Source organism: Pipistrellus hanaki (genome assembly GCF_964339955.1).
Source record: "Pipistrellus hanaki genome assembly, chromosome: 9".
In the NCBI taxonomy this organism is placed as follows: Eukaryota; Metazoa; Chordata; class Mammalia; order Chiroptera; family Vespertilionidae; genus Pipistrellus; species Pipistrellus hanaki.
The window spans coordinates 66,997,193-67,013,092 of NC_140511.1; the positions used below are offsets into that span (position 1 = coordinate 66,997,193).

General features: G+C 57.6%; 1 protein-coding gene across 9 annotated transcripts in view; it reads left to right on the forward strand.

The window, feature by feature from the left end:
• The window catches only part of AMBRA1 (autophagy and beclin 1 regulator 1), a 161,185-nt gene extending 151,874 nt beyond the window's left edge, over window positions 1-9,311 (forward strand). For all 9 annotated transcript variants that reach the window (XM_084896077.1, XM_084896073.1, XM_084896075.1 and 6 more), the window contains 2 exons: window positions 1,466-1,659; window positions 7,845-9,311. In XM_084896077.1, coding sequence (XP_084752203.1) covers window positions 1,466-1,659; window positions 7,845-8,338 — 688 coding nt within the window. In that variant the 3' untranslated portion in view covers window positions 8,339-9,311. The remainder of the gene's footprint in view (window positions 1-1,465; window positions 1,660-7,844) is intronic.
• The last annotated feature ends 6,589 nt before the right edge of the window (window positions 9,312-15,900 follow it).

Sequence of the window (15,900 nt, forward strand, 5' to 3'; positions counted from 1 at the left end):
AGAAAAGAAAATGGTGTTGCCCTAGCTGGATTGGCTCAGTGGACTGAAGGATCCTGGGTTTGATTCCAGTCAGGCACATGCCTGGGTTGCAGGCTCGATCCCCAGTAGGGGGTATGCAGGAGGCAGCCAATCAATAGTTCTCTCATTGTGGTTGTTTCTATCTCTCCTCTCTTCCTCTCTGAAATAAAAAAAAAAATATATTGAGGTCCATGTCTAAGAAAGAACAAAACCTCTGCTCTTAGGATCTTGGTGTGGAACAAGCTAGGACACCCTCTGGTCCTCTCCCATCCTGTGGGTGAGGGGAGAAGCCAGGGCACCGGAGAGGGAGCCTGTCCTTAGGACACATGCTCATGTCCTCTGGGAGGATCTTTCAGTGATCTCCCAGGTGACTAGGGTAAGATGACCAGATGTCCCGCTTTTGGCGGGACAGTCCCGATTTTTAACAATTTTTTTTTTTTAAGAATTGCTAAAGATTCTTTCCAAAAATTGGGACTTTTTAAAAATGCCGCGGGACAAATTGTTAAAAATCGGGACATCTGGTCACCTTAGACTAGGGCCTCTGGGACCAAGTTGCCCAGAGCTGCAGACCAGGATCCATTTAGAGCAGGAGTCTTCAAACTACGGCCCGCCAGGTTTTTTGGGCAGTGAGCGCAGCCGAGGTGTTACAGTAGGAATTAGTAGTTCATATAATCCGGCCCTCCAGCTCTCTGAGGGACCGTGATCTGGCCCCCACTTTAAAAAGTTTGAGGACCCCTGATTTAGAGAGTAGAAACCTAGTACTAACCCTCTTATTTAATTCATTAATGAAGACGAATATTTTGAGAAAACAAAGGCAAGCACGTGCTTCCTAGAGGGCCCAGCTGCAGGAATCGTCCCCAGAAACAGAAATATGAGTGACCCTCTCAGAAGTCCTCGGCTCTCTCTGCTGCCAGCTAGCTACCCTAAGGCTCAGAGCCTGGAAATGCCCTAGGGGAGAGGGTGCTGGCCTTGGGCCCGGGCCTTTCTCATAAGGCCCTGCAGGGTCCCAGAACAGCTTCATAAGTCTGGGTACTTTTCCTCACAGTGGAGACCCAGTGGAAATTCCAGAATGTAAACTGGAACCTTGTCAGCATGTAGTTAGAAGGAAGGAAATGCCAAAGAGAGAAAGGTCCTCCTACTTCTCACTGCTTGTCCTATGGACCTCAGTTAATGGATTTCTGTATCTAAGAGTCTTTTAAGTAGCCATCTCTACCTCATCAGAAAGTCCCCTTTGTTTAAGGGAGTGGCTGAACCAGCCAGCCTTGCAAAATTGGATGGCCCTGTGGCCGCCTTTCCTTGTCCGGGGCCTGGACTGATAGGAAGGAGAAGGGACACAGGCGAGTTCACTGGGTTGGGAGGCAGCTGAGGGCTGGCAGGACAGCCAGCAGAGCTCTGAGGGGTGCTGTCCCAAGCCCCACCTGATTTCAGTCCCCCTTTCTCTCCCTAGAACCAGCAGAGCCACATGGAGGACAGACAGAGACATGGGTCTAATGAACGCAATTGGGTTGCAGCCCCGGAACCCCACCACCTCAGTGACGTCTCAGGGCACCCAGACTCTGGCCCTTCAGCTGCAAAATGCAGAAACACAAACGGAGAGGGAGATACAGGAGCCGGGGACAGCAGCCTCGGGTCCTGGAGAAGGTGAGAGCCGTATAATGCCAGTGGGCATATGTGGCTGGGGCGGGGAGGGTTGTGGGCGGGACCATCATCAAGGCTCCTGGCTCCTCCACATGGACGGGGGTACTGAGAGAACGCACTCCCAGTCGGGATGAGTGCCTTTCCCTGTTTAGGGAGTGCCCTGTTGGTGGCCTTCACATCCTAAGGCAGAACCTCATCCCCCTCCTCTGTCACTGATTCTAGCTAGCGGAGCACTCTTCCCGCTTTCCCCCAAGTGCCCTCTCCTCCAAAACTTGGAGGACAGAGGCTGTGCTTAGAGAGAGGGCAGGACGTAGCCGGACAGGAAAGGCTACAGAGGACCTCTTGCTGTCAGCTTTCAGGTCCACCCACAGGGAGCTAGTCCCCCTGCAACTGCTCCTGGTACACCCGTGGACCACTGCCATTTGGGCTGCAGCCCAGCGCACCGTCAGCCCCTTCCCGTCACCTACCTCAGGTGCGCCTCAGCCAGGCTCCCCGGCAGTCTGTGCTGGCCTCACACTTCTAAGAACCAATTAGCACTTCTCAGCGGCAGAGCTTGAGCCACTTTGGAGTCTGTTAGCAGCTGTGTTAAACGGCCTGTTCTCACTCAGTCGTCTCCTTACCCCCTACCCAGCGCCTTGCTGGTCCCAGCTCCACACAAGCCAGCCTCGAAGCAGACAGGCACTCTCTAGGTCTGTGTTGAGCCAATGGGAAAAGTGTTGTGCGTCGGGCAAAGAGGAACAAATCTGCCTGTGTCACCCCCAGGGAACCTTTCTGACTCAGTCCCCCCTCAGGGCACTGTCCCTCTTGCTGCCATAAGCTGAAAAATTTTAAAGTTAAGTCCCTTTTTGATCTATGGGCCAGGCCACATCTATATCCTAGGCCTCTGACTCTTTGTTGGGTGGGGGTAGCCATAAGCCCCAGGGAGTAGATAAAGCTAGCAGTGCTGGCTGGGCTTCTGGCCTCAACGAGGAGAGAGCTGCAAGTTCCTCCAGCCGCAGCCACCACCACCACCCACCCCACCCTACCCCTCCCTCCCACTCCCGTGCTACAGACAGCCCTAGGCTGCCCCTTGGATTTGATCTCATGGCTGTTTACTGATTTCCACCATGGATCAGCCGCTTGGGCTACAAAGACAAATAAGCCTTTCCTCAGTGAACTTGAACTCTAGAGAGGCAGGCAGATAATTACTTCTTGTGATCAGGGCCTCAGAAACTCAAAGGAGGGGCCATGCCCACCCAGTCTGAGGGGCTGGAGGAAGGCTGCTGGGGGAGGTGGCTTTGAGCTGAGCTTTCAAGGATTAGTAGGAGTTAGTCAAGCAGAGCGGGTAGGGGAGGGCAGCGGGAGGCATTCCTGGCAGAGGGGACAGCACCTGACAGTTCAAAAACATCACACTCTACACAGAGGACCAAGAGCGGGTTCGTGTTTGTGGCCTGATCAACCCGTGTTGAGAACTAAGGCTGGAAGAGCAGGGAAGGAGATTCCAGGACCTGGTTGTGGGTGAGGCCTTCATCCTTGAGGTCAAGTGCACGGGGCTCAGGGCCAGGCGCTGCCAGCTTTAGTCACTGTCCCGCCTTTCACCTCCGGAGAATCTTCCGCTTTTTCGTGTTGTTTTGATTTTTCAGTTTCAGTTGACATTCAGTGTGATACAAGTTTTAGGTGTGCAGTGTGGTGGTTAGACATTTATTTAATTCACAGAGTGCTTCCTCTGCTCTTTTCTTGATTAGCCCCAGCCCGTTTCAGACGTTCTCAGTCAGTATAAGAGCCTTTCTTCTTCTTTGAGCCGGGGCTGGAGGGCTGGCGAGAGGAAGGGGCTCTTGTTCCCAGTTTCAAGAGGCCAGAACTGCATTTCCTCCCTGTCTTGTCCCCATGAAGGGGAGCGGGTGGTGGAGGGTGGGTCCTGCAGAAGTTGGAGCTGCTCCTCAGCAGGAGTGCAGTCGGGAGCTGGCCCCTGGGCACAGGCGGCTTTAGCTTTGGGTCTGTCTGGAGCCCTGTAACCTTGGCCCAGAGCTCTGGACCTCCAGCTCTTAATCCTCTCAAAGAGACGTACCTAGAAAAAGAAGTAAAGGGAGGAGGGCATGTGGGGGGGGGGGGGGGCCCTACTGTCTCCTGGGGCCCTGTTCGGAGGTGCTGCTAGGGACCACTTCTGCTGAGCCAGACACCAGGATTCTTCTTGGGTGTAGACTTTCCCCACCCAGCAGGCAGGCACAGCTTCTCTACTCATCACTGCCCCACCCCCAGCATCTGCCTCCTCTCTCCAGGTAGGCAAACTGGAGGCCCATCTGCATCACCTCTCTTCTGGGCTTAGCTAGGAGACAGGGCCGGGGCATGGGAGGAGGGCTGTCACCTGCACATCCCACCCCCACACACCAGGGCCCCGGTTCACGAGTTTGGGAGACCACCTCTGCTTCGTAGCAGTCACCGTTCATGGTGCCGCTCTCAGCCCGTTTCGATCCGCTGGCACCGATGGCTCCAGGTGGCTCCTCATTTTCTTATTACAGTCCGTCAGCTCTTTTTAGGACTTCCAGGAAGAGCCCTCCTCAGTGGGAATTTGCAGTGCTCATCCAACTTAAAGCTTCCCTACCCTGTCACTCAGAAAGGGAGGTAGCATTCCCTGGACTCACTGTTTGCTCCCAGCACTGACCCAGTGCCTGCCCCCATACAGCTGGCATCCAGGAAGGGGGTGGGGGGAGAATGGAGTGGAGGTAAGCCCTGTCCCTAAGCTTGGCTATGCCACTCTACTTGGGGAGCCCGTGGCTGCCTCTGACACTGGGAAAGGTGGTCTGGCCTCTTCCTTGTGTGGTGAGGATGATAGACCAGCTGCAGTGACCTGGGCCCTGGGTTGCAGGGAGAGCAATGTCAGACGGGAGGGGCTAGAAGACCAGCAGCCCGCTAAGGGCAGGAAGGGCAGTTCTCCCTTGCTTAGTCTTGCTTCCCTCTTCTGGGTAGTGAACCCCTAGAATTACATGAGGTCACAGGGCATTATGGGAAGTTGTTGGCTGTTCCATCCTGGCCTCTGCATCCAGATGTATCTTAGAATTTGCCAAGGAAAAGATCTCATGCCAACACAAAATCGGTTTCCCGTTTTTCAAAAATGGAGAGAAACGCTTTGCTCCAGGGAAGGAGACAGCAGGATTGTCCTGTGGCCACCGCTCCTGCAGCTCCTCGCTGGCTCCTGGGCCCCAGGGCCGCGTCCTCTCTGGAAGAATGTGCTGGCTGCCAGCCGTGGTGCGTAGCCTTGGCTTAGAGTCCCCAGGAGAGAAGCACAGCTCGTAGCTCAAAGCTGTCAGCACCCAGCGCTGAGGAAGCTTTGGGGCGTGTGTTTTTAATTCTTCCTCTAGTCCTTCTGGAGCACTTCCTCATGCCTGTTGTTACATTAGGGACCATGAATCCAAAGGCATTGCCGAGGGAATCACATCCAGGGACGAAGCCGTGTCCTTTCCCTCGGGAAGGAAACAGACACAGGCGTTTCTGCCACAGCAGGGCAACATGTGATCTGTGTTCAGAAGCCACTTCAGTCTGGAGCATCTGTAATCAGCTCAGGAGCCCTTTTATTCTCTCACACATTCATCTGACAAATACACACCAAGTTCCAGACCAGCGTTAGTCACTGGACACAAAGATCAACAAAACTTAGTCTGAGGCCTTCAGGAACTTACAGAAGGTCTGTGCTGCAGATAACACAGACAAGTGTGGGCACTGCCTTTAAAAAGAGTGGACCTTAGCCGGGAACGGTTTGGCTCAATGGATAGAGCGTCGGCTTGGGGACTGAAGGGTCCCGGGTTCGATTCCGGTCAAGGGCATGTACCTTGGTTGCGGGCATATCCCCAGTAGGGGGTGTGCAAGAGGTAGCTGATTGTTGACTCTCATCGATGTTTCTAACTATCTCTCTCCCTTCCTCTCTGTATAAAAATCAATAAAAATATATTTAAAAAAAAAAAAAAAAAAGAGTGGACCTTAGACACGGGGCGATGGCAAGCACAGAGCAGGCAGAGCATCCACAGGGCAGGCGGGCGTACAGCGTGCTGAGCTGACTTGGGTAAGGTCACGGGCGCAAGAAGCGGCTGGAACCTGGCCAGAGGGCCCTTAAATCTCAAGCTAAGGATTTTTGACTTTTTGAAGCTTCTTGGTTTTGACTAGTATGGATTTAACCAGATCTCAGTGAATCAGAGCTTAATTGGGATGGTAATAGCAGCAGCATGGAGGTTGGGTGGAAAGGGATGATATAAAAAGCAAGGAGACCAGCCATGGTGAGAGGTGGCTAGGACTGGAGCCACGGCGCAGCGGGAGAGGACAGAAGGCCCAGTTCCGAGTGCCCACAGCAACGCCCAGCTGTGGCAGCTGCGGTGGCCCAGTGCAGCCTGTCCTGCCCCTGGTACTGAGCTACATGGAAAAAGCTGATGGTGTCCCGTCCTCGTCCTGTCTGCCCTCTCCCACCCCCCAGCCCCAGCACCAAGCCCTGCACAATGAGTTCCAGTGCCAGCAGTCCTCCGGCCGGCCCACTGCACCTCTCAGACCGAGCTTGAGAGCCCTCAGTGCAGAGTTCTTGGAAAGCAGTGGGGGTGGCAGTGAGCAGAGGGAGGTCCCTCGGGCCTTCCCAGGCAGCCCTTGGGCTCACAGAGACTGGGCTGGCACCAAGGCTCTAAGGTGACCCTTTCCCCGTCCCGCTGTCAGATGGCTTGTCCCTTAGAGAATTCTGAGGCCTGCAGGTTCTCATTCCTTCTGCCCTGGGAGCTGGCGCTGAGCTGTCTGAGGGGGTGGTGTGGACGGCCGCTGCCTTGAGCGGTGGGGTAGATGGGCAGGAGATCAGGAGAAAGGCAAGCTGGGCGTAAGTGAAAGCCCAGGCGGAGTCCCCACCACCACTGCCTCAGTAAGACCCGAGGAACTACGAGAGGTGCCAAGCACGACGGAGGGAGAGGCCTAGTGCGGCATTGGACACTGCAAAGCTGTGAAACTGGCTGCCTGGAAATCAGTGCTAACAGCAAGCAGGGACAAGGGGCTGGCAGGGAGGAAGCAAGGGAAGTCTTGCAGAAATAGCTGCTGACAAGTACCCCAAAAGAACAAACTCACTGTCAAAGCCCCCAAATAAGCAAAATCCCAAACTGCCAGCAGGCAGCCAGAGGGAACCAAGCAGCAGTTGAGTCTAGGTCATAGCTGCCCACAGGCTTCGGCTGCTTGTCTGCCCCGTGGGAACTCAGCACAGGCTGGAGGGAAGGTCCCTCAGGACGGAGCGGCACTCCAAACCCCATTCATTACCACAGTCTCCACTGGGCATCCACCGGGGCTGCACTCACAAGTCTGTCATTGCCCCTGCTCCGCCCGGCACTGTGCAGGCTGTGTGCGTCCTACTGTAGGAGTCAGGAAACTGAGGCATGTGCAAGTTAAGGGGGTTATCCAAGATCAGAACTGGACTTGAGCCGAAGCCTGTCTGCTCCCACACAAGGGAACGGCAGGCCTTTGGGGGGAAGGACTAGAAGCTCCTCTGCCTCTTGAGATGCAGGCTGAAACCTCAGGCCCGGTCAGGTGCCTGACTGTAGGGAAGGTGAGAGAAAGTATCAGGCCTCTAGCCCCAGGAGAACAGTATGTGGGAAATGGCTTAGGGAGGCTGGTGGGTGAAGAGGGAACACAGTTAAAAATCCAGACTTCCTCCTGGACTTTCAGGAAGTACCCTGAGGGAAGGCAGCACAGCTTTGAAATGAAGCAGAGCAGGCTGTTTGCCTTCGGTCCGCACTCTGTGGAGTGCCCTCTCTTCCTGAAGACCAGGCGGCATACCCTCTCCCAGGGCTACCCGGTGAGGTTACCCACGCAGGGAGCAGGCAGGCAAAGCAAGCTAGCTGGCTGGGCCCTTCCCAGCGCCTTCATTCAGTTAATGACCCGCCTGCCACTGGTGCCAAAGGGCTAAAGCCAAACACTTGCCTTCTGGTCCGGTTCTGTTAAGTGGCTGAGTAGCCTTGGCCACTGCAGGCCATGCTGGGTCTCAGTTTCTCTACCAGTAAAACAAGTAGGAGCTAGGAACGTTCCAGGAGTCATTGCACTGGGGTCTCTGAGTGATTCTCAGAATGGGGATGTGGACCTTATTTCTGCGTTTAGCCTAGAATCGCCCTCAGCAGGTTCTCCTAGCACTTGCCTGCCTGGCTCAGAGGACTGGGCCAGCAACTAATTCCCTCCCTCTCCTGCTTCATCCCTTCCAGGTGAGGGCTCCGAGTACGCAGGTGGGGAAGACGCCCTCAGCAGGATCCAGCGGCTGATGGCCGAGGGGGGCATGACCGCCGTGGTGCAGCGGGAGCAGAGCACCACCATGGCCTCCATGGGCGGCTTCGGCAACAACATCATCGTCAGCCACCGCATTCACCGCAGCTCCCAGACAGGGACTGAGCCCGGGGCCGCCCGCACCTCCTCGCCCCAGCCCTCCACCTCTCGGGGACTGCTCCCGGAACCTGGGCAGCTGGCAGAGCGAGGCCTAAGCCCCCGGACAGCCTCCTGGGACCAGCCCAGTACCCCCGGGCAGGAGCCCCCCCAGCCATCCCTGCCCTTTTCCTCCCCTGCCCCTACTCCCGTCCCCCTTCCCAGCACTGAGGGACCAGCCCCGCACTGCGACCTGACCAGTAGCAGCCACCTTCCTGACAGTGGTGGTAGCAGCAGGGGGGAAGCCGCAGGCCCCAGTGGGGAGCCACGGAACAGGTAGAGACAAGTGTGCACTGGTGCCTCCCTCAAACCGCTGAGCAGAAATCGGACCTCACAGCTGACTGGGAACTGGACACACGGAAGAGCTGCGGGCTGCATCGGGAACAGGAGCAAGAGGGCGGGAGTTCGAGGAAAGCAGAGTCAGTGGGCGTGAGGCAGTCAAACGGGCAAGGCTCGCCTGGGGACTAGAGCCTTTAGGATCTGGAGCCCACAGGCCACACCGCTGTGCTGAGTGAGTGGAGGAGGAAGTGGGTATTCTGCGCGAACCCCCTTTCTCCTATTCACAGAGAGCCCCAGAGGGGGAGCAGTCTCCCAGCTCCGGGCCAAACCATCCTGCACAGTGGCCAGTGGGACAGCTTCGCCCTGTCCACCTGCCGTAGGGGCCAAGCCACTAGGACTTGAAGAGCAAGAGGAGCAGCCCGGCCCCCAGAAACCATCTGTGTCTCGGAGCTTCCAGAGCTTCAGCCTCTTATCTTTCCCCACGGAGACCACTGCGGGCCCAGACTCCGAGGACGGGGGCTTCTACGCCTGCGAGTGGGACAGCCATGGAGTGGGGGGAGCCTGCTTGCCTGACACAGGATGGGGTCAAGGGATGGTGGGCAGGTCCTCACTCAGGAGTGGGGGGTGTAGGCTGGCCAGCCCCCATGGCCTGTCCACCAAGAGCAGCGCCTGTGGGTATCAGTATTACCTGAGCCGAGGCCAGAGCCAGCCCGAGGCTGGGGGAGGGGATGAAACTCCAGGTCAGAATGTGAGGTCTTGGTCTGTGATTTAAGGTGTTGCATGTGGAATCTTAAACTGTACGTGTAGTTTCTAGTGGAAAAATCAAGGCGCTGATTATTTTGTTTTTAGTATGAAAATGTGATTTCTGTTTGTAACTCATAGAAACATTGTGGTGGGAGGAGAGGGGGATAGTCTGACTGCTAACGAGGGAAACACCAAAGATCTACATCATTAAAATGATGACATGCCCCTCACCAGGCTCCACTCTGTGTGTTCTTATGGAGGATGTGGGGGTTGGGGGTGATGGGTTGGGGACAAGGGGGGTTCTTTGAAAATGAGCTGGGCTCAGGTTCTCCCGGGCACTGTTTTTGGTGCTGCTGGCCTCCGGGGGGAGCCTTACCTGATGGCCTCAGCATAAGCCACTCAGGTACGCGCTGCCACCTCTGCTTTACACCCAGTCTGTACCACCACCGCCTGCTTCCTCTGAGCTGGCTAGGGATCGGGGCAACTTTAACAGTGACCGCTGGGTAGGTAGAAATGACAGAAGGCCACTCGTCTTGATTGCTTCCTACCCAGGACTATGGGTCTGGAGTGAATAACTGGCAAAAAGCTGGACCCCTCCAGTCCTAGGAAAGAACCCATAATGGAGTTGGAGCTTGTTCTTGTCTACAGACACCCCATAACGATGCCATTTGCTGCCCCTCAGGTTCCCTTTACTTTGTGTCCTCAGTACAGTGACTGAAAGGCCTGCTTATTCATGGGCCTTGGCCACTTTAAGGTTCAAGCTGATGTGGTTCTGCTGGTTGAACGTCATCCCGTGCAGGTCACCTGATAGGTCACCAGTTTGATTTCTGGTCAGGGGACATGCCTGGGCTTAATATCTACTGTTTCCCCGAAAATAAGACAGTGTCTTATATTAATTTTTGCTCCCAAAGATGCGTAGGTCTTATTTTCAGGGGTTGTATTATTTTTCCATGAAGAAGAATATGGTACACATTTATTGTTAAATGAAAATAAAGGAAATTTATTACCTGTATACTGTAGTACAGTAGTTGTCAACCTAAACCAGATAAACTGAATCCTACAGTATCAAGAATTTACTCATTTATTCTATGACAATCATGTCATCATCTTCTGGAACATCATCATAACAATCCAATTCCTGAATTTCCTGGTGAAATTCTTGTGACTCCATTTCTTTCAGAATCAGTGGACCAAATCTCTCATGTTTAGCAATAGCATTCTGAGACAGAGCCTAGGGGGGGAGGGGGCTTATTTTCGGGGGATGCCTTATATTTCACTCAGAAGGAAACCTGTAAATAGGTCTTATTTTCAGAGGATGTCTTATTTTTGGGGAAACACGGTAGTAAGGGGTATATAGGTGGCAGCCCATCGCCGTTTCTCTCTCCTCCCCTTCTCTAAAATCAATAAAACATACTTTTTACAAGTTTCAAGCCAATTAGAAAGTGGCAGAAGAATATTTGCCCCAAATCATACAAAGATATACAGGAAAATCAGAACCACCCCAGGCTTCTGCCAGTAACAAGTACTTCTTGAGTATCTTTTGCGTGTCTAATTGTGTCCCAGACTATAGGTTACACATAACTATGCTACTCCAACAGAGACAAAACCAAAAGGTTAAATGGGAAAGCAAGTAATACAAAAAATGTGAAGAGTTCTATAATTAGGAGCACTAGAATGTTCTAGAAAATTACATTTAACAGTGGACTCAAGTAAAGGACATCACTTAGCTGTGTGACCTAGGGCAAGCCACTTGCCTTTTTTTTTTCTTTCTTTTTTCTTTTAGTTGTTAATCCTTACCTGAAGATATTTTCCATTGATTTTTATTTATTTTTTAATATTTCTATTGATTTCAGAAAGGGAGAGATAGAAGCATTAGTGCTGAGAGAATTATTGATAAGCTGCCTCCTGCATGCCCTCTACTAGGGATTGAGCCTGCAAGCCAGGCATATGCCCTTTACTGGAATTGATCCCAGGACCCTTCAGTTTGCAGGCCAAGGCTATCCACTGAGCCCAACTGGCTGGGGTGCCACTTGCCTTTTCTCTGCTTCACTTTCCTGCCTTGTAATAGGACGCAGGGCTTGCAACCTCTCAGTTACTTCTATAATCTAATCCTTGGAGCTCAGCACTGGTTAGTACAGGCTCCATGAAGAGGTGGGACTTGAACTATGCATTGCCAGATGGGGAAGAATCCCTTAGCTGACACCGGGGCTATGAATTTGTTAAGTGTAAACCTTGGCCAAGGACTCCATGAGAAATCTCAATCTTCTTCACAAAAACCCTCTAAAGTGGGCACTGACTGGTATTGCACCCAGACCACATAACTGGTGGAGCCACGGTTTTAATCCAGGTGGGACCCCGACTGGCTCTGTTATTTTGTAAAAAAAAAAAAAAAAAGGTATTCAGCCATGTGGGTGAGGTGATCCAAATCCGGCCCTGTCTGGCCTCACCTCTGCCCTCCCCGGCCAACGATGAGCCCAGTCCACCCTGTCACAACACTAACCCCTCCACTTAGAAAGCCTTTGCCTGGTGGATAGAGCCTCCCCAGGGACAAAGCCTTTTGGGGGCCCCATGTCTGTCACCACAAGATTGTGGGGTCAACAGGAGAGCTTGGCAAGCCCATTTGGAGATGAAGGAATAGGTCCAGGGAAGTCCTATGGGCCCAAGTTGTAGACCCAGTTGGATCAAAGACAGAGAGCAAAGACTAAACCAGGTCTCTGGTTTCCAACTCAGCTCTACACAGTTCCACTTTGGGTTCTGGCATTGGGGAGGCCAGTGGCCCCACCCCATAATGGATTTCAGAGGAACTGGAGCAGCTTTGCCTGACAGCTCCTGGAAGAACCCAAGGCAGTGGGTTGGAGGCATTTCTGGTTTCTGGGCATCCAGTCCTTGTCTTCCCATCTGACTGTTGTACCTGGCCTTCTCGCATTCTGTTTATTCACACACACACACCCTGCAGGGCTTTCATTTAATTGTTACATGAACCAATTCACCTGTGACGTGGGGACAAGAGCAAAAGCACTTCTTTCATCCCGAGTGATGAGGATCATGGGAGAGCAAATCATTCTGAAGCACAATGGCTTTTCACTCTAGCCTACTCCAGGCAGGAGCGCTGGGGCCGCATTCAGCCTGGAGAACACGCCAAGAGCCCCCGCAGCGCTTGCTTTTGCCCGACTTCTCTAATAGCTCTCACCCTTTCTTCTCCACTGCGTACCCGCCTCCACCACCACCCCTCCCCCCCCCCCCCCCAATCCCACACATAGCCCTCTGAGCATCTCTTAGGTGAGGGTGAAGGAGGGGCGGGACTTGAGTTGTTTTTCCAAGAGAAGGAACCATACGTTTTAAGGTTAATCGGGTTTTTGACGCAGAGTTTGGTGTGACAGGGCCGGGCGTGGGGGGTGGGTGGGAGAATCGCGCCCCCCCCCCGCCCCCCAAATCCCTCCCTGGTCAGCCCGGAACCGGTCTTGGAGGCAGGGCGCGGAGCTGAGCCGAAGGTCGGGGCTGGGGAGGAGCTCTCCGAGGTGCTGAAGGCGCCCGGCGCTCGGCCGCGGCCCTCCATCCAGGTCGGTTCCCAGAGACCTCGAGAGACCGGCGGCCCTCCCCCTGGGGTCTCGCTCTGGGCTTCCTCAAGTGACCTTGGGCTTTCCCTCCCGGGAATCGGTGAACTCGACCTTCAGGCCTCGGCTGGATGGGTTGCGTATCGTATCCCATCCCATCCCGGGGCTGAGAGAGGATGCTCACCCCTCCCCGGCCCGAAGTGCGGGGGCCGAGCGGTGGGGGGTGCGGGGCGAGCAGGGGTTGTGAGCGAGGGGCGAGCTCCTCTCTCCCCGGCGGGCCGCCGCCGCCGCTCTTGTCCCCACAGCTGCTTCCCCAGCCCCGACGGCGCCCTCTGCTCCGGCTGCCCGGCGGCCTGCGCGCAGCCGCGGGGTTGGACACCTCCGGCCCTCGGCTCTGCCTCGACGGAGCCGCGGCAGCAGAGCCGACCCTACCCACTCATCCACCTCCTATTGGGGCCGAACTGCGCGCGGGGCGACGTAGGGAGTGAGGTCCAAGCTGGGCGCCAGGCAGCCTCCTAGTCCCGGTGCCCGGTCCGAGCGGAGGGGAGGGGGTGGAGGGTAGCGCAGCCAGACGGGGCTGCCAGCGCTCTCCCCCAGCCCGCGAGGGGGCGCCGCATCCCCATGACAACGCGGACACCCCACCCCACCCCCCAGCCTCTCCGAGGGCCGGGCCCCCAAGCTCAGCCGCCCTGTCGGCGTGGGTGGTGGTGTCCCCGCGGTGCCCGAGCGGGGAGCTGCCGGCCGGCTCCAAGGAGGGGCGCGCGTCGCCGGGGTCCCCGACGCCCCGGCGGACGGAGCCCCCCGCGCGTCCCCGTTGGGCAGCCGGCCCCGGGCGGGCGGCGCGGCCCCTCCAGGATTGGCTGCCTCCCCGTGACATCACGCGGCTCGGGGAAAGTGCGAGCGTGAGCGCGAGTCGGAGCCACAGCGCCGGGAGCTGCGGGCGGAGCAGGGGCCGCCCCTCGCACCCGGTCCCCGCCCCCGGCCCGCAGCCCGGCCGCCCGGCCGCCCGCCCCGCCCGCTGGCCCACGGGCCGCCCTCCCGTCCCGCCGTCTGTCAGGTGCGAAGGGAGCGGGCGGAGGTGTCTGGTAAGTGACTTCCGCGGCGGCGCGGGGGCGCGGGGGGGACTCGGCTGGGGGAGAAGGACGCGGGGCTCGCGGACCCTCCGAAGCTCCTCAGAGGCAGGTCCGACAGGGACGGGGGGACCCCAGGCTTCTTTGGGGCGAGCGCGGGGCCGGGGGCTGCAGAGGGCACCGCTGGAAGGGAGGCCGGGAACCGCTCCGAGACTGCAGGTGCGCCTCTGGGAGGCGATGGGCATTCAGGATGCGGACAGGGTGTGCCCGCCGCCAGCAGCCGCGGGGAGGCAGGGGCAGCCGTCGGGGGCGGGACCCGCGCTCCAGCCCTCCCACGGGCGGCTCTGCAGGGCGTGGGGCTCCAAAGCCCCAAAGAGCCCTTTTCCCGCCCGTCTCCCCGCCCCCACCCCCCGCGCCGCCAGCCCCCTCTTGGCCATGGAGTCCTCCATTGGCGACCTTGAACCCCGACGGAAAGCACCCCTGCCCTCTCTGGCGCCTCCCCCCACCCCCCAATCCAGGACTCTCCCTCGCTGTTGCCCATGCCAGGGCTCCTCGACTGAAGTGTCAGGCACAGTGTCGGGATCAAATCCCCTGCGTCCCTTCTCTCTCCCCTGCATTCCCGAGCCCCCCCGGGGACAGATCCAAGGGCCCCAGCGTTCCCGGAGCCCCAGCGTGAAAGCCTAAGAACCGCCCCCGCCCCCCCATCCCCAAGGGGTCCGGAGCAGGCGCTCCCGTTGGGCCGGGAAAGGGGATTGGGGAGCTCGAGGGCCGGTAAAGCACCGTGCCCACGCCCAGAGGCTCCGGAGCTGCGTGCTCAGGGGTGGGGGAGGGCGGGCCCTGGAGAGACGGGGCCCCTGGACCACCAGGCACCGTGGAGGAGCTCCAGATGGGCCTCCTCAAGTCCCAGCCTGGCCCTAGCGGCCCGCCCAGTCCCCGGGTTTGAGAAACGGGGTGTCCAATCCAGACGCGAGGGCTCACCGTGCTGCTTCCCCAGCGGGGGCCAGGGTGAGGCGTGTGGGAGACGAATCCTGCACTTTCCTACCCCAAGCCCCGCGCCTGGGCCTCCGGTGACAGAGGCGCTGCCTGCACCCTCTCCCCGGCGCCGCCCATTGGCGGTAACCCGCAGCGGGCACCTGAGCCCAGCCTGGTGTCCCGCAGGCGAGCGGGGGGGACTCCAGCAGCGGCCCCTCGACAGAAGCCGGTGCAGAAGGCTGGGACTCGGCACCGAAGCGGTGAGGGGCACAAGACCACTGTGCACGCAGCTAACTGGTTTGCAAAGGAGATGCAGGAAGGTGAGGTGGTGTGTGGAGGTCAGGGGACCGTTGCCACCCAGAGTGCAGCCTGGGCCTTGTCCTGCCCCAGCCCTTCCCCGGCCACAGAAGCCGGCTCTTGGCTCGCCTGGATGGACGCTCAGACAGACAATGCCTGCGTGGCATCTCCTCCCAGCAGAGGCGTCCGGAGTGTGGCGGCCACTCACTGCCAGCCCCGCATGTATCCGTGCAGACACGCTCGCAGGCGCGGGCACACCCGAACGGTGTGCAGCCGCCAGGCCCCATCAGGCCAGGCAACACACACACACAGGCTTGCACATGCACGTGTCCACGCGGCGCAGCATGCTCGCGCACACACGGGGCGCACTGGTACCCGGGCGTGGCTGAGCGGCACACACACACACACACACACACACACACACACACACACACACACACGCAGACAGCTACTCGCTTCTTTCTGCTCGCGCTCCCCAGTCATCACACACAGAACTCGAACTCGCCTTCCCGCCCACACGTTCCTCGCCGGTGCCGGGTGGAATTCGGCCGCCCTTAACTTTCCCCTCATTGAACCCCGCGTGGAGGAGCCGAGGGCAGCTCCGGGGCGAGGCCTGGCGAGGGGGTCCCGGCCTGGGGCCTCCTCGGTGTTCGTGGTCGTGGTGGAGTTGGGGGCGTTGACCCAGAGCGACTCCCCGCCCGAGGGCCGGAGCTGGTGGCGCCCAGGGGCCGACATCGCCATCTAGCGGTGCGTACAGCCCTGGGCGGGGCTGCTGGCCTCGCCGGATGCCAGGCGTCCGGGATCCTGGAGAAAGGAGGGAGAGTTTCTCGGTCAGGATGTCTGCGGAGGACTCTGAGGGGTTCAGAAAGACAGCTGGGTGGGTGGGCTGCGTTTCGCCCCGTCTGCATCTGGAAGCCCCCCTAAGC